The sequence below is a fragment of the Lolium perenne genome, chromosome 6 (genome assembly GCF_019359855.2).
Source record: "Lolium perenne isolate Kyuss_39 chromosome 6, Kyuss_2.0, whole genome shotgun sequence".
Classification (NCBI taxonomy): domain Eukaryota; kingdom Viridiplantae; phylum Streptophyta; class Magnoliopsida; order Poales; family Poaceae; genus Lolium; species Lolium perenne.
In genome coordinates, this window is record NC_067249.2 from 178,114,532 (window position 1) to 178,133,129 (window position 18,598).

The 18,598-nt window shown below is 45.3% G+C and overlaps 1 protein-coding gene and 1 long non-coding RNA gene across 3 annotated transcripts; both read left to right on the forward strand.

Moving 5' to 3' along the window:
• Positions 1-2,325: 2,325 nt before the first annotated feature.
• On the forward strand, positions 2,326-6,044 carry LOC127306819 (cationic amino acid transporter 9, chloroplastic). Its single transcript, XM_051337534.1, has 8 exons — positions 2,326-2,692; positions 3,083-3,492; positions 3,776-3,952; positions 4,256-4,480; positions 4,571-4,747; positions 4,842-5,078; positions 5,273-5,368; positions 5,517-6,044. The coding sequence occupies exons 1-8, from the start codon at positions 2,341-2,343 to the stop codon at positions 5,661-5,663; spliced, it is 1,821 nt and encodes a 606-aa protein (XP_051193494.1). The 5' UTR covers positions 2,326-2,340; the 3' UTR covers positions 5,664-6,044.
• Positions 6,045-7,946: 1,902 nt separating this feature from the next.
• On the forward strand, positions 7,947-17,971 carry LOC139832854 (uncharacterized). Of its 2 annotated transcripts, XR_011747465.1 has the most exons (6): positions 7,947-8,271; positions 8,864-9,028; positions 11,509-12,138; positions 17,325-17,463; positions 17,581-17,700; positions 17,783-17,971. It is a non-coding gene; the product is annotated as an uncharacterized lncRNA (long non-coding RNA). The 2 variants fall into 2 exon arrangements; XR_011747464.1 differs by having other exon boundaries at positions 17,325-17,700; positions 17,783-17,970.
• Positions 17,972-18,598: the final 627 nt, after the last annotated feature.

Below are 18,598 nucleotides of genomic sequence, written 5' to 3' on the forward strand. Positions count from 1 at the left end.
AGTTATCCTCAGTTTCCGCACCACATACATGACATTGGCTTGTATTTGCAAGCGTACGTTTGTGCTTATTCAGCCAAGTTGGTAGTGAATCCGTGACGAGACACCAGACAACGTGCTGAACTTATGATGCCACATCAGCCTTCCATATTAAATCACATATACGCCTATTACCATCAGGGGCCGAGCTGGTTGACTGCGTCAAAGCACTCCAGTTCTCATTCTTTGCAAATCAGTAGGCATTCTTAACAGTAAAAAGGCCATGTTTCTCTGGAGCCCAAGCGAGGTGGTCAGCCATTAAACGTGTGGAGGGTTTGATCTTTAAGATTTCTTTCACATCCAGCTGTACAAAGTATTGGTTGAGCAAATCCCTTTTCCAATCACCACCTTGATCGATTAACTCCGACACAAAACGAAGCCTACATCTTCTCTTCTCAGAGATAGGTTTATAAGTTGGTGGTTTTGGAATCCATGAGTCTCTCCGAATTCTGATACTCTGACCATTACATACATGCCAGATGCATGGGCGGCGCTGGGGGTATTCCCCTGTCTTCCATGGAATACCCAAGATTTTGATGGGAAAAAAAATTGTAAGTATTTGGCCCAGCCCAATAAGCAGGAAGCCAGGAACCAGGCCATCGCACGCACGTTCTCGCTCGCAGAGTCGCAGGTCGCAGACTCGCAGCACGCACGCGACGCGCCTGGCCTCGACCTAGACCTGCCCACGCCGCCCCACGACCGCCGCCGGCGATGCATCCCGGAGTAGCGCGCCTGCCGCGGTGGCGGCGCCCGGCCCCGCCCCGCCGACCCGCGCCCCAGCCCCTCCTCCCGTCCGCGCCGACCCGCGCCCCAGCCCCTCCTCCCGTCCGCGCCGCCCCATCCCCATCCCAGCGCCGCCCATGGCTGAAGGTACTGCCCCCAATTTTGTTTCTTGCTATTACTTCATTGCTTGCTTTCTAGAGAAATCATCCACTCCTACTAGCTTCATAGAATCATAGATGCAAGATTTTAATTTTTTTTGTTTCTTGTTTTTTATTGTAGAAGAAGAAGAGTGGTATTGTTGGTAGTAGCATACATACAATGTGGAAAAAGGCTGCAAAAACAAGGAAAACGAATGAATCATCCACACCGAATCAGACAACAACTGCATCTAGTGTTGTTCATCTTGAGAGAAATTTGAGTAGAGCTTTGCAAAAGCAAGATGAAGATATTGTTCATGCTATTCAGGTTCTCGATGACACAAAGTTCTACTTGGGGGCTTTGCGGTCTGATGCCGGATGGGATGATTTTCTCACAAAGGTCACATTTTTTTGTAGAAAGCATAAGATCAAAGTTGTTGATATGGAGGGTCCTTACTTCCCCGTTGGCCGGCCTAGAAGGGGTGTATGCAATGGTGTGATCAATTACCACCGCTTCAAAGTAGATATGTTTGTGTCTGATAGGCAAATTGGTGAGCTGAATGGCAGATTTGATGAGATAAACACAGGCAAATTGAAATATTGCTATTGTTGTCATGCTAATGTTGTTTTATTCATATATTGATAGTATTGTGATGTTTGATTCATATACTACATTTAGAGCAAAAAAAAATTTGGGCGGAATACCCAGGCGCCAGATGAGCCCTTTCTTCAGCGGTTCAGGCCCATGTGCAATAGCTTGGCAGGTTGATGAGGCATTTCCAGTGAACACCGTGTCCTCAAGCCTCCCATTAGTTAGCTTTGAGGCTACAAAATGATGTTTACCATTCAACTTGTCGCTCTGCTGTGTTCTTATATTTCAGTATGCTAGCTTTTCGTATTCGAATACTAAAAATACCACGATACGTATCGAGATATGAGTAAAATATTACCAAATTTAAAATATAATTACGATACATATTGATTGGCTGCAACAACAGAAATCTTCATTAGAAGCATTAAAGTCTACTACTGAGATTAGTCACAATGAGAAGTATCATACACTAGTATCATGCACATGATACTAGTTTATGATACCAACCCCACAATGCATAGTATCATAAGATAATATCATAGTATCATCATATTTAATATTTTGTAGAATCTCAATGCGAATGTGTGTACATGATGTGTTTGTCATTAAGTTTTCTAGTTTTACGTGGTATGATACGGTATCATATTATGATACCACTCTGATCTCTCACCTCATTAATTGCTGTGCCACATCAGATTTTTGCTAACATAGCATGTATGATACTACTTAGATACTCCCATTGTGGCTAGTCTGATAATGGGCTGTAGTAGAGCCTGTGAGCCCAACAGGAAATCACCTGGCTCCGCCCAACCGGATCCCGACCAACCCCCGGCGCGACCGCCTCTCCAGTCCATGACGCAAGAGCGCACGTCACTCCTCCCGGTGTGGGCGCGGACGACCGCGCGACGGCCTAGAACCAGACACCACCACCCGCTCTACGCCACCGCCGAAGACGCCATGGAAGGGGAAGACGCGGACCACAGGCCCTCCTCCTCCTCCCCGTCCGGCCGCTCCTTCCTCTCCGGCCTCTGCGCCGCCGCGCTCCGCCGCAAGCCGCTCGCCTCGCGGACCGCCGCCGCCGCCTCCAGCGACGGCCTCGTGCGCCAGCTCGGCGTCCTCGAGCTCGTGCTCATCGGGATCGGCGCCTCCATCGGCGCCGGGATCTTCGTCATCACCGGAACCGTCGCCCGCGACGCCGGCCCGGGTCAGTTACGCCTCTGTTTCTCGCTCCAACTCGTAGTGGGCACGGCACCACCACTCGGTCAACGGAAAGATTGAGATTGGTTGGACTAATGTTAGCAGATTTCTTGTACTGCAGTTAGCAGTTAGTAGATTGTTGGGTTGGTTCACAATGGCATGCACAATTTAGAGACACAATTCACCAGACCAGAGCAGTGCTCGATTGCGTGCATTCTGATCCATTGTTGTCCAATAATAAGTCTGAATACCCCCGTAGTTCATATACCATCGAGTAGCTTGAAGTTGCCCCTTGCACAGTATCGTTTGGTAGTTATGGTTACTACATATCAGTACCTCCTGTAAAGTTTCTCCCCATATTCATTTTTGCTGAAAATAACACCGTTGCCCGAAACAGGTGTTACCATCAGTTTCGCCCTAGCCGGAGCTGCGTGCGTGCTCAACGCCCTGTGCTACGCTGAATTGGCGTCTCGTTTCCCGGCGGTGGTCGGCGGAGCATACTTATACACGTACGCCGCGTTCAATGAGCTCACGGCATTCCTGGTGTTCACCCAATTGATGATTGATTACCATATCGGGGCAGCAAGCATCGCCCGTAGCTTAGCAAGCTATTTCATCCAGTTCTTGGAGCTGATTCCAGCTGTGAAGGGCAATGTTCCAAGTTGGATCGGGCACGGGGAAGAGTTTTTTGGCGGTGTTGTTTCAGTTAACTTGTTGGCTCCGATTCTTCTCGTCGTCTTAACTGTGATCCTCTGCCGTGGTGTCAAAGAATCATCAACCGTGAACACTTTTATGACTACATTAAAGGTGTGGATTTTTATAAGCTTTTTTAGTTTTTTTTTCTCTTCAACCACAACCAGTAATTTCTTGAGAGTTGAAATGGCTAGGTCAAAAATCGGTGTAGCACAGTTTTGCGATGTTCTGTGATAGAGCAATTTGTGCTTGCACAAGGCAATATTTTTCATAACTTGCAAATATGAGTTTCAGTGAGCACTTTTTATGATTTGCGGAAATGGCTATTTAGCTATGTGTGTGGTTTTGTTTGCTGTGTTGGACTTGATGTGGTGACGCAGTTCCTTATGTGATGCAGATAGTCATTGTCATAGTCGTTGTATTTGCTGGTGTGTTTGAGGTGGATGCATCAAACTGGTCACCATTTATGCCGAATGGTTTCAAAGCAGTTGTAACCGGATCCACAGTAGTCTTCTTTGCCTATGTTGGATTTGATGCAGTTGCTAATTCAGCTGAGGAAGCTAAAAGACCACAGGTAAATCCAATATTTTCACATACTCTCACCTTCATTTTTTTTTTGTCATTACAATTCAATTGCTTCTTAGAATTTTGATATGCTTTTCCTATTTTCAGCAGAGGTTTTCTCTTTTGTCATCATAATGCATTTGCTTCTTAGAATTTGGAAGTGTTCAGCAATTTTCATTAAATATTCTTCCGTTTGTCTTTTTCATCCGAATTTTGATTAAATACTCTAATTTTGTTCATCTAAATCCATTCTAATTTTTTTTGACTCATGCAAACATTTTTTGTAACTAATAATGGAACCGAAACTGTCCAGAGGGACTTGCCTATTGGCATTCTAGGGAGCCTTCTGGTATGTGTCATACTATACATTGCTGTGTGCTTGGTGATTACTGGAATGGTGCCATATACATTACTTGGTGAAGATGCTCCCTTGGCTGAAGCTTTTGCTGCGAAGGGGTTGAAATTTGTTACCGTGTTGATCAGTATTGGAGCTGTTGCTGGTCTTACTACAACACTTCTTGTTGGTCTGTATGTTCAGGTAACCTTCTAATGTATCTATTCATCACTGAAAGTTTCTTCTGAATCATATTATTCCACTTTAACATCACCTCCTATGATCCACACACAGTCACGTTTGTATCTTGGGCTTGGAAGGGATGGCCTACTACCTTCAATATTTGCTAAAGTTCACCCGACGCTGCATACTCCTCTGCACTCTCAGATCTGGGTTGGTTGTGTTGCAGCAGTCTTAGCTGGCCTCTTTAATGTGCAAGCACTCTCTCATATTCTCTCAGTTGGCACACTGGTATGGAAGCTTCGCAATACTCTCTGCAACTGTAGCACAAGTTCAGGTCATTAGTCACATTTAACTGTTTGATTACCTTTTGTTCTGGGAGCAGACAGGCTACTCAGTTGTATCAGCTTGTGTGATTACGCTTCGATGGAGTGACAAAGCAACTAATTCTCGCTCCCTTGGAAGTATCTCAATCTGGCAGGAGGGTGTTCTGTGCCTTGTCACAGTGGCTATCTGCGGTTTTGTAGCAGGAATATCGTACCGCTTCAGTTATGCTATTGCCTTCATCGTAGTAGCTTTTCTGATAGCTGTTGTTGCCAGTTTTGCTCTGCAGTTTCGACAGGTAAGCGCATCTTTTACCAATTTGTAGTATCAGAAATGCATCTTCCTTAGCTAGTAAATGAATCAGTGTCATGCTTTGGATTTTTTTACCATCCAATTTCATTTAATAAAAATGACCATGCATGGATGTCAGTTCCCAGTCTATTAATACAGTGGTTCTTCTAAGTTTTAACCTTACGTGAAATGCATATTCAGGTCTATGTTCCTGTGGAGGCACCTCGCTTTTCTTGTCCTGGAGTTCCTCTGGTCCCGGTGCTCTCTGTTTTCTTCAATATGTTTTTGTTTGCTCAGGTTAGCTGCAATTTACCTCTAGCTGCATTTAGCAATTTCACTACAAAAAAATTGCGCTTTACCCTGTGCTGGTGTATTACCTTCACAGCCCTTCTTAGCTGGCAGCCACTGTGACTAATGGCAACTGGTAATGACTCTTCGTTTGCAGCTTCATGTAGAAGCTTGGTACAGATTCGTCATACTTAGTCTCATCGCGGTGGGGGTCTATGCCGGATATGGTCAGTACTACAGTGCTCCTTCCACGTCAGACCGCTCCTCTGTAGCTTACCATGGAGTTCCCTCTGAAGCTCCATGAACAATTGCAAATCCTCCAAGTTCATCCAAAAGTTTACATTCCACATGATCGTTGTGAAGCAGTGGCGGTAATTATTTTACTTGCGTTGCTCGAAGCCTCTGTGTCTGTGTGTGGTGCATTCTCCGCGGTTACGTCTATACATCTGTAAAATGGGACGGAGTATGTTGGAAGTCCGCCACCATATCATATAAACAAAGAGAAGAAACAGCGAAAGGAATGTTTTGTTGAGCAAGGGGATCGATTGCCTCCCCTACAAAGATACACTTGGAAAGATTCTGGATAGGTTGTAAACTTTACTGTACATGTAGTATTACAGTTCACAACTTTGTATGTACCTCAAACAAAATTCATCTAAGAAAAACCTAGAAAGTTTTAGTTTAAGTGCTGCTTTCAATTCACTGGTCCTGTGGTTTTGTAGACGTTTTGGCGGCTTCTCATTGATAGTATTGAGATTTGAAATCGTCTTACATACGTCATCGATGACAATGATCGTCTTAGGTGATACGAACATAATTCATCTGGGAAAGTTATGGTTTAAGTGTTGCTTTGATTGGTCCAGTGGTGTTGGTGACATTTCTTTGATAGGATTGTGATTCCTGAGCATATTGGGTACATGGTCGATGGAAATGATCATCTTTTAGAGCATCTCCAACGGTGCTCCCCCAATAGCGATTTGGGATTTAACACCTTTTTTTAGCTACAGTGGTACGTCCCAAAAGAACTGATCACTTTTGGAGCCCAATACAATCACTGGGGCGCCCTTGCTGCTTCCTATGCGTCAAGGGCGAAACTGGCAAGCCAGCTCCTCGCGCCATGTTGGATTCGCATTGTGGGGCCGTCCTGGCAGTGAGAGAAAGCGGTGTTCACGTTTTAAATGACCACGCACATAATTTTAGTCGTCTTCAATGGGTGCGCTGGTTCCCGATGCAGCGGCACACGCTGCCCGCCAGCTCCACGGAGCGACGGATGACTACTCCACGTCATCAAAGCGCACTGCGGACCTCCTCTATAAACCACATCGGCACTAGTTTCTCCGCCCATTCCCTTGCGCTCCCACTCCTCGAAAAACCCGAGCCGCCACCGACCACCTCATCGTCCACCGCCATGGCGCACAACCACGAAGCAGACGACAATGGTACAGGCGTCAGGGAGGACCGCCCGCACAACGAGGCGGAAGTCCTCTTCCGTGCGCGCCTGCTGGTGCCGCTGAAGTGTAGACTGCGGCACGGCTAGCTGGCCGACCCAAAGGGCGAGCAGAAGGGCCCAAACGCTTAGTACATGTATATTATACTAGTAAAAGTGCCCGTGCGTTGCAACGGGAGTGGAGAAATATGAAGTCACAAGAAGGCTAGATAGTAAGTTCTTGTTAGTTCAATCGCAATGTTTCGCATAAACCAAAAAGTTTCGGTTTGAGAGAAGCTGTCCCAATGTCATGATTGTCATTTTATGCATTCAACATGGTTTAGATAGACCCTACATGCAATTCCAACAACACGTGTTTTGCTTAATAGTAAAATGCCCGTGCTACAGATACATAATTTTTAAAAATGGGGTATTGAATTATGCCTGAGATGGAGTAGTTTATCGAAGCGGTGACATCAAAATACATATAGATCCAAATGACTCCGAACAAAAGGTCGTTGACACAAAGCAATAAGCACATGTAGAGATCCATCTATTGAAATGATGGATTTATTTTATAACACATTTCTCCACCCTCGGCCATCCCTTTTATCATGACCAACGATATATCGAGTGTTTTATGCTCTTGTGGTGCTTCCATGATATGGAACAACATAAGCACATTCTAAAAATATTTTATCAAAAAAAGATGTCGACAATGTGGATGTGGATGTGAACCTCACAATATTTGAATTCTAAGCACCTTTTGCATGTTACTGTGTGACATGCGGTCTAAATTCAAATTTAAACATTGCGAAAAAATCTGAAAAAAATCATACATGTTCACAACACATATTAAGATAATTCTTAAAAATTTCAGATCAAAATTCGAAACATACATTGAGAAACAAAAAAGAGAAACTCAGATGAGAATAGTCTAGAGAAACTCAGATTTGAATTCGGGAACTATTCATGACAGATTTTTCTTTTTTATTTCTCGATATATGTTTTGAATTTTGATCTGAATTTTTTAGGAGTTATCTTAATATATATTTTGAACATGTATGATTTTTTTCAGATTTTTTCGCAATGTTTAAATTTGAATTTAGACCGCATGTCACACGGTGACATGAAAAAAGTGCATGTGATCTGTATGCTCGCTCAAGCTCCCTCCCTCTCTCATCTTCCTCACTCCACCGCACACACCTAGCACACTCCCCTGCCTCCCGCCCTCTGCTTCGCTCCACCTCGCCGGTGCGGTCCAAGAAACAGCCCGACGCGGCTCCTCGGCAGTCCCCGACGGCCTCCAGAGACCCCACAGTCTCCTCGCCGCCAGCCCGCCACTCGCGACCCAACCAATCGGCTCCACGGCGAGGAGCAGGAGCACCTCCTCGGGGACCCCTAGGAAGGCCCGATTGGAGCAGCGCGCAGGGTACCTCACATGAGAGCTTTTGCCAATTTGCCTTGATGTTGCTCAAGATGCACGGTATGGATGCAGTATATGATTTATGTCAAAATTTTCCTAGATTGCAAACGAAGGGATCTGTGGAAATGGAGGAATAAGAGTGTTAAATTCATATATTCATCGAACTTACCAGAGATCAAATCGACACGTCGAGGGGATCTGCCAATTTTCACCGCCGTAGCTATTTGCATAAGTCGGGGTTTGCTCGCCATGCTGATTGTCTCGGAGGAGTAGAGCGAAACTTGGGCAACTGGGTCCGTGTGTGATTTGCGATTTGTAATAATTGAAAATTAAGTTTATAGAAGGTGGCATGGGAAGGTGATTATTCTGTCTGTTTGTATAAGGAAGGTGCTCTCATCTTAATTATCACATTACCTTTGGGACGTTTAGAATGTCATATTTTCTTTCGCACAACTTATGAATAGTATTGAGCAGACTGGAGCACGTACTGGCTTCCAAGCTAATCAAACGTCAAGTTCAAAAAAATTGACATATATTCTACTGAAAGAATCAGTGATACTGTGTATGGTTGTCCAACATATTTTCTTTTTCTCCTGATAGTTTCAAAAACTGCAACTTTTTCTACTGAACGAATATTTGTCCATGGCTACAGACAGGGACGTACTTCTACCACAGGCACTTCAGAATGCAGAGGGCAGCAGGGCTGTATGGATCTCTATTGTGGATGTGGCAGACGGGGAGGATGTACCACGAGAACATCTACATCCAGATGGCTGGCCTCTCCTCCGACCCCATGAGATGGATCGGCGAGACACAGGTAACCATCAGTTGTTGATATCCAAATGCAAAATCACAAAAATGGTTTTATGATGGTAAGAGTTTCGAGTAAATTTCAAAACACAGAAAACATTACCCTGAGAATTTTCCTACAAATGGCACTGGCAGTTCAACTCTGAAATTTTGAACTGGAATCACCCTAGAAAAGTTAAGTTTACCGGTGAATTGGATGCTTTACATCTCATCAACTTGATTAGTTCCGAAAATGGATACACCGCTTTCCTGATATAATTTTATCATTTGATACTTTCTAGTTATGCAGACATGTCGAGTTCAATTATTATTACGCACTATAGTTAAATAAAATGAACTGTTTGTGCAGCATACATATATATATATGATAGCAAAAGGTATGGCTAGGATTTCTTTTATGAAAATTCTTACTCTTGTCAGCTAACTAATCGTTTAAGAAAAATATGGGATGTTGCTACACACTCAATATAGTTAAGCAAGCATGGCCTTAAAGATGCAGCTGATGGTGATAAAATTATCGTAATGCACACATAGTCAGCTCTCGCTGATAACCTTATCTATTGACTTAACTGGAATTGTTCACTAATAATGGTCAATGGCATAGCACTTTAATCTGAATCTCTCATAACCTTAATAATTCAGGACACTTTCCTTTAGGAAATGCTATTTTCTCCTTGAAATCTTTCATGTCAGATGCTGTCTGATGGTCGAAAATGATAGGAGATTCTGCGTCAATTTCGGGTGTTAACGACAGCTACCGTGGTTTCTTGTTGTGTTGCAGTCGTTACAGTTGTTGCTATTATCTCCCTTGACATCTGGCTGCTCATATTATGGGGTTCCATTTAAATCATTCAAAACAGACTCATGCAGAATAATAGCTGACTGCTTCCTAAATAGTTTGATACCCTTCTGCAAATTAGTTATTCTAATTAATTAGTTGCAGCACGGATATTGATTGTAATATAATATTGACAGTAATATAATTTTATGATACATGTGTTACAGCGTGAGCTAGTTCGTCATGTCCAATGTTCCATGAGTTTTAGCAAAACCAAGCCGCATGACGAGCTACAAGAGTTTTAAAATAATATTGGCCTATATGGATGTTAAATATAAGGAATTTCTGAATAGTCACAAAGTGTAGTAAGCTTCTAACATACCCATCTGATTGCAATGGCTCGTGAATACACTGCTCTATTGGCCAGTTAGTTACTTCAAGGTCTGGCCACTTATCACCTTTGTTGAAGTCACTAATCTGAGAAGCAATCTTAAGATGATTCTCAACACCCAGTAGCTGTTAAATAGAAAAGAGAATGACATGCCTATGTAAAATAAATGTTATTTCACAAACAATGTAAACTGAGTAAGTATGGGAGTAGTAAACGCTCACCATAAGTTGCAGGTCGGGCTGGCTCATCCGAGAGCTGAACGAGTCAAGTACCTGTATGTGGCGGTTTGGTGCATCGACATTACATATATACCAATGGTGAATCGACATTACATGCTGATAAAGTTGGACACCATTATGTAGTTAGGATTATCCTGGACCTTATACAATAGTGGTCAGTCTGATGTCCTTTTAAGTGATAACATAGATGAAAGTGAGATCTGAGCTGATATTGTTGGCACATACTTGAACCAAAAGAGTCAAGTATTTGTATGCAACGATTAGGCCCATCGGCCCATCGACGTTAAGTAAAATCCAATGATTTCTATTCGCGTTAACTGGTACAAAGAGCTGACAACAAAGAAAGTAACTGGTATCCATAGTTTTAGATTTAAATATGTATGTAATCAGAAAGTATTGTGATGTTACCATCCATTGTGGAAATATTTTCTTACGTCTCATCCAACCATCCATTGTGTTAAAACAAGCACTCTAGGTCACTGCGCTTCAAGCATGCGTCTAGTATCTGCACCAGTTTGATCTTTTGAGGCAAAGACATGATGTATTCTTTTATTTTCTCTTCGGTCATCGCTTCCATGGGCAAAACATTTGTGCTCATCTATATCAAGATAAGCAAGAGTTGTTAGAAAATAAAAAGATAGTCATGTGGATCATATTAATTCAATTAGTCATTGAAAGGACAAGTATGCGAACTTTCCCATCAATAGGATTGGCAAGCTAAGTGAATGTACAAAGGCAATATACTTAGTTGCTTCCTTTTCCAGAGTATGATGCCAGATTATACTTTCTTTGGGAATATGTTATAACCATGAAAATAATATACCTTAGGATAAGACTTTGCTTGCTGTGGTAGATTTACAAAGATTTTACTTGTTGCGGTAGATTTTACTATGCCAGAATTTTTTTTCTGTCTAGCCTAGCGTAGCCTTAGTAGGTGTATAGGATCCAGCCTAATTTTTATTATCTGCATTCACCTACATGTTACACTATATCTACCGCAGTGGCAACTAACATGGAATTTCCTTTCATGTTTACACTATCTCTACGGCTGTGGCAACTAACATGTACTTTGGGTACAGGGAGATGCAAGAGTTGCAACAATTGTATAAGATGAACATAAAGTTTTAGCAATTCCATGAAAGGTATATCTTTAATACTCAGGCATCTACTTTCGAACCAATTTAGAGGGGAGACAACCATCATGCCAACCAATTTAGAGGTGCGATCAGCTTATCTCTATAACCCATGTTACTCTCTAGATGCAACAGGAAACATTGATTAGGCTAGAGGCATTATGACCTGACAGTACACACGCGGCCTCCTAGCTTTGTTAACAGATCGAGGAAAGATAATACCGGTACATCTTTTCTAGTACATCTTTTCTATCTACATGATAACTCCAGTCACGTGAGAAATACTATGAAGTAAATAGATTGCATGTTATGCTATGAAGTAAATAGATCTCAAAGCCTGAAACCTCAAATATCCTATCAGATTGGTATTAGTGAACTATTAAAACATGTTGACCTGACACACCAGATTACCGCATATTCTCACATGATGGGGAAGTTCTTCCAACAAATGGGGAGACAACCAATTTAAAAAGTGCACACAGCTTAGAGGTGTGATTACGTACCTCCACTCTCCCTGATGATCCCAACAGAGGTTGTAAACTCTCCCTGATGATTCGCATGATAATACCAGCCAAGGTATGAAACAGCAAGTCTCCTCACAAATCTTCATATACAACTTAGAGGTGTGGTTACGTACCTTCCCTGATGATCCGCATATACTCTCGAGGAGATCTCTCGCATAACAATGCTTGAGGGTACCCTTTATATGCATGCACCAGAAATCATCCAGCCATGCTTGAGGGTACCAATCTGAAGGGATTATATGATTTCAGGCTGTTAGAGTTGTATATGGCATTGTATAGGTATATGTGTGTGTTCCGGTATGATCTACCGTGTGTATACTTGTTGTACAAGTCTTTACCCATATATAATGATGCCAGCCGGTTTGGGGCAAACCACGGCAAACAATTGTTTTTGACTTGGTATCAGAGCGACCGATCCACCTAGGGTTTTCTCGGTCCTCCTTCGAGACGCAGCCGCCGCGCCTTCGTAGCGCCGCCGCCGCCTCTCCTCCGTGCAGGCTTTCGCCGCACCAAGCTGCTGTCCTCGCGCGAGATGACGTCCGCGCTGCAGCTCTCCACCTCCGCCGGCGCGTTGGCTTCCGCTTCCGCTCCATCTATCCCCGCCGGCGCCATCATCTCTGCCCCCACCGGTTCCACCCTCAACACCATCACGGTCCGCCTCGATCGCTCGAACTTCCTGCTTTGGAAGATGCAAGTCGTCCCCAACATCGCCGGCCAAGGATGGTACGGCTTCCTGGACGGCTCGGCTACGATGCCGCCGGCTACGGTCACCGAAGGATCAGGTGCCGATGCCGTGACCAAGCCCAACCCGGACTACGCCAATTGGTTCTATACCGATCAGCGGGTTCTTAGCATCCTCGTCGGCTCTATGACGGAGGAGATTCTCGGCCACCTTGTCGGCCGCAGCACATCGGCGTCCGTGTGGGGATGCCTTATGACCATGTTCTCGGCTCAGAACAGGGCCGGAGCGCGCCAGATGCGGCGCCAACTGACGTCGGAGAAGAAGAATGATCTCACCGCCGACGCCTACTTTCACAAGATGAAGGGATATGCCGACGCCATGGCCATGGCCGGCCACCCTATAACCGACGACGAGCTGGTGGACTACATCATCGTCGGTCTCGGGCCGCAGTACGCGTCCCTTCAGCACTCACTCACGGTGCTTGCTGCCGCCGGCGCCGATAACCTCAGTTTGTCGGCGTTCTACTCCATGCTGCTCAACTGCGAGAAGATCAACGAGCAAAACTCCGCAGCCCCCGAGTTCTCCACCTCCGCCAATGCTGTGTCTAGGCAAGGCGATGCAAACCGTGGGGGAGGGTGTCCGTTCGTTGACAATAACGGGGGTCGCTTCGGCAGCCGCCCAACCGGCCAGCCTTCCGGTGGTGGTCAGCAGTCACAGGGTCAGCGCGGCAACCGTCCCAATCAAGGGGGCGGTGGTGGTGGCGGCAATGGTGGTGGCGGCAACAGCGGTGGTGGCAAGGGCGGCCGCCGTCGCAATAGGCCGCAATGCCAAATTTGCACGTACTGGGGACACGACGCGCTCCAATGCAAACAGCGTTTCAACCAGGCGTTCCAGTACGAGGACAACCGTGCTGGTAATTCTGCCGCCTACCAGGCAGGCACCGGTCAGTCTTGGCTCTTCGACACCGGCGCTACTGATCACCTCACCAACGACATGGGCCGGATGATCGTCTGTGAACGTTACATCGGCACGACCAAGTGCAAGTCGCAAACGGTTCAGGTTTGTCTATTACGCATGTTGGTCACTCTCGTTTATCCGGTTCATCATCACCTATTGAACTCAAAAATATTCTTCATGTCCCTGGACTTAGCGCTTAACCTGCTTTCGTCTATCGCCTTGTGTCTCGACAATGATATCTTTGTTGAGTTTCATAAATATTTTTCTTTGTCAAGGACAAGGTCACGAAGAGAATACTTCTTCGCGGTAGGAGTCGTGGCGGTCTCTACCCTCTTCCTTTCAATCGTGTCTCGCTTCGGACGTCAAGCATCTTCTCGCATTCGGTCGTCTTCCGAGCAAAGTGGCATCGGCGTCTTGGTCATCCTTCAAATAAAGTAGTTCATCAAATTGTTAGCTCCAATAATTTACCTTGTTCCTCAAACATTGAGTCTTCCGTGTGTGATGCTTGTCAGCGTGCTAAGAGTCATCAATTACCTTATAATTACTCTACTCGTGTGTCTACATCTCCACTTGAGCTTATTCATTACGATGTTTGGGGTCCCGCTTTGCCTTCTTCTCGGGGGTTTTAAGTATTATGTGAGCTTCATCGATGATTATAGTCGCTACCGCTGGATTTATTTGATCAAACATAAATCTGATGTTGAGAGTATTTTCTATACCTTTCGTAATCACGTTGAGCGCCTTCTTAATGCCAAGATCCACTCGGATTCGATGACTGGGGGGGTGAGTATCATCATCTCCACGCTTATTTTCAGCGCACCGGCATTGCTCATCGTGTGTCGTGGTCCTCATACTTCTCAACGTAACGGTATCGCCGAACGCAAGCATCGTCATCTTGTCGAGACGGGCCTCGCTCTTCTCGCCCACTCTTCCCTACCCCTTCGGTTTTGGGATGAGGCGTTTCTTCTTGCTTGTTTTCTTATCAATCGGATGCCTACACCGGTGATCAATAATGCCACACCTCGTTTTTCGCCTCGAACATGCTTCCCGAGTACTCATTTCTTCGCACCTTTGGTTGTGCGTGTTGGCCTAGTCTGCGTAAGTATAATTCTCGCAACCTGAGTTTCGGTCTCGGATGTGCGTGTTTCTTGGATATAGTCCCATGCATAAAGGCTACAAGTGTCTAGATCGGTCCACTCGGTCGTGTCTATCTTTCTCGCGACGTTGTGTTCGACGAGACAGCTTTTTCCCTATGCTACTCCCGGTGCCACGATTGATGTGTCTAAACCGCTTCCAGTGTCGTTTCCTCCCGATGAACCGATTACACGTAGTGCGACACGCGCAATTATGACATCACCTTGTTACCGGCTAATGCACCTGGTTGTGTTGTTAGTTCTCCCGTGCAGGTGTTTCGGCGCCTTCGGTCTCACCGATTGACGCCTCGCCTTGGATCATACGCCGGTTTCTCGGCGCCTACACTCGCGCTTCTTCGGCGGCCTCTCTGTTGCCACGCCGTGCCCGATTGACGTCCCACCGTTGCACTCGCATGCCTCGGGTGGCGCGCTGGGCCGGCTCCCATGCAGCCTCGTCGCCTCGATCGACGTCCCGCTCGGCGCTGATCGTGTCTTGACAGACACGTCTTCTTCGCCGCCTTCGTCGCCGTCCCCGCCTCGCGCTTGCCTCGCCTCCATCGAGCTCTTCCCGCCGGCCTCCCAGCCTCCCTCGACCTCGCACCACCACCACCTCCTCGCTCGAGTTATTGTCACTCGACGCCGTAATGCCATCCATCGTCCCAAGGAGTATAAGGATGGTACGGTTCGTATAATCCGTGCACCGACGTCGCGCTTTTTTGGTGGAGCGGCGTCTCATCGTGCCGCTCTCTCCGAGCCGGCGTGGCGCATCGCTATGGAAGCGAGTTCGCCGCTCTTCGTGCAAATCGGACATGGACGTTGGTTCCGCGTCCTCCGGTACTAACATTGTCGGCAGCAAGTGGATTTTCAAAACCAAGTTCCGTCCTAATGGTTCTGGCGACAAATATAAGGCGCGCTTGGTGGCTCGTGGCTTCACACAACAATGCGGTATTGACTATCATGATACCTTCATCCGGTGGTTAAACCATCCTTGCTTACTTTGGTTCTTTCTCTTCTTGTGTCTCTCGAGGATGGTGTCTTCGTCGATTGATGTGAGTAATGCCTTTCTCCATGGTTTCCTCAATGAGGAGGTCTACATGCAGCCCACGGCTTTGAAGATTCGCAGACCCTCGGTATGTTTGCAAATTGCAGCGTGCCCTTTATGGCCTCAAGCAGTCGCCTCGCGCTGTACGCCGGTTAAGTGATCGGCTTCATCGGCTTGGTTTCATTGCTAGCAAGGCGGATACCTCTTTGTTTATCTTTGCTCATCGTGAGTTGTGATCTATATGCTTGTTTATGTCGATGACATTGTTTTGGTGGATCCTCTTCCTCGGCTATTGAGAGGCGTGTTGCTACATTGTCACGGTGTATCCCCATTACTGACCGTGGGCGCCTGGAGTACTTGCTTGGTTTTGAGGCTACTTATTCCTCCGAGGATCGGTATTGTCGCAAGATAAGTATGCGCTTGATCTCTTGCATCGCGCCAAAGATGGAAACGATGTCGGCGGTTACTACCCCCATGTCGGTGTCCGATAAGTTGACCAAAGATCAAGGGGATTTGCTCGATTCGGAGGATGCGTTCAAGTACAGGAGTCGTGGTGGGGGTCTGCAGACCTTACCCTGACGCGTCCTGACTTGTCGTTTGCTGTCAACAAGGTGTGTCAATACCTTTCGCAGCCCACTACTGCTCATTACGAGGCAGTCAAACGCATTCTCCGGTATATCAGAGGCACTGTTTCTACTGGTTTACGGTTTTGGCGTTCTTCCTCCACTGGTCTGAGTATTTTTACTGATGCTGATTGGGCGGGGTGTTCTGATGATCATCGTTCTACGGGTGGTTTTGCGGTTTTTCTTGGCTCTAACCTTGTGTCTTGGAGTTCTCGCAAACAACCTACGGTATCTCGCTCTAGTACTGAAGCAGAGTATAAGGCATTGGCGGATGGTACTGCTGAAACTATGTGGATTCAGTCTGTGTTAAAGGAGCTGGGTGTGTTTCTATCCAGTCCTCCTGTTTTGTGGTGTGACAATCTTGGTGCCACCTATTTGACTGCCAATCCGGTGTTCCATGCCCGCACGAAGCATATCGAGATCGATTTTCACTTCGTGCGTGAGAAGGTTGCTTTGGGTGCGTTGGATGTTCGTTTCATCTCCACTGGCGACCAACTGGTTGATGTCTTCACCAAACCAGCCACTCAGCTCACACTACGCCGTTTTAGTTCCAATCTCAACCTTGTTCACGACGGTTTAGATTGAGGGGGGGGGGGGTGTTAGAGTTGTATATGGCATTGTATAGGTATATGTGTGTGTTCCGGTATGATCTACCGTGTGTATACTTGTTGTACAAGTCTTTACCCATATATAATGATGCCAGCCGGTTTGGGGCAAACCACGGCAAACAATTGTTTTTGACTCAGGCAAGTACCGATATGGTTGATCAGGAAATGATGAAGTTTCCTTTGTTCTGTGTAGGTGCGAGATCAGGAAATGATGGACGGTCGGAGGCTTCCTTTCCTTGTTTCCTGATGGTGTGGTGATGAAAATCTGTGGAAATGGAGTTTGCTTTCATGTTGCCCTCAAATTATGGTGCGGTAGAGATGGTGAAATAATGGTGCGGTGATTTTGATGTGGAGTTTCTTTTCCTGTTGCCCTCAAATTATGGTGCCGTATAGATGCTAAATTGTTTGAGGCTTCCTTTCCTGATGGTATAGATGCTAAATTGTTTTAGGCTTCCTTTCCTGATGGTGTGGTGATGAAATCTGTGGAAATGATAGTTTCCTTTCCTGTTGCCCTCAAATTATGGTGCGGTGATTTTGCTGTGGAGTTTCTTTTCATGTTGCCTGAAAAGGTGTAGTTTCCTTTTGTAGATATGCTAAATTGTTTGAGGCTTCCTTTTGTGTTGCCCTGAAACGGTGGAGTTTCCTTTGCAGTGGAATGATGGCGTGGTTCAGATACTGATTTTGTCAAATGATGGTGCGGTGGTAAATTGTTTGAGGCTAGGTGGAAGGGCAAGATGGTCATAATGAAAATATGTAGGATGAAACTTTGGACCGGAGGAAACAGAACCAGTTCTTCCTTTTTAGATAGTAGAGATAGAGATAGAGATTTTTTAGGCAGTACAGTTTAGAATAATTTAAGTAAATATAAAAGGCCCAAACTGCAACTTACCGTGCCTATACTCCGACTTCTGTTAAAAAATTATTTTAATATTTCTAAATAATTTCAAAAGTCTTCGTAAGATTTTCTCTGGCCTTCTCAAATGTGCAGAACACTGATCCTCATAATTTTTTTGTGATTAATTCTAGAGATACATATGTATATAGATGTGTACACAAGTACCTATTGGTATAAATAGGAATCATGATATATAGTTCGCTCGGTCATTATAAATAAATAACTTCAAAAGTCTTCACCAAGATTCCGAAAACAATGGATCTTTCAAATATTTAGTTTTTTATTGCATTGAACCTAATATTTATCTTGCCGTACTAATATTTTTTAATTCTTTTGTGCGTGTCCACGAGATTGATTGAGAATGAGAACACCATTCGTGCTTAAACTTTAAGTAATATATAAAAATTTAGCGTAAGTAGATATCTTTAAAAATAATTCTAGAGTAGGGGGCCATGGACGCCACTATGAACAAGGGGATCTTGGTGTAGTTTCGCCCAAAGGCCCCCACAAACTATGGACCGGCCCTCGTTAACGCCGACTAGTGTAACCACCCACTATGGATGGAGAACAGC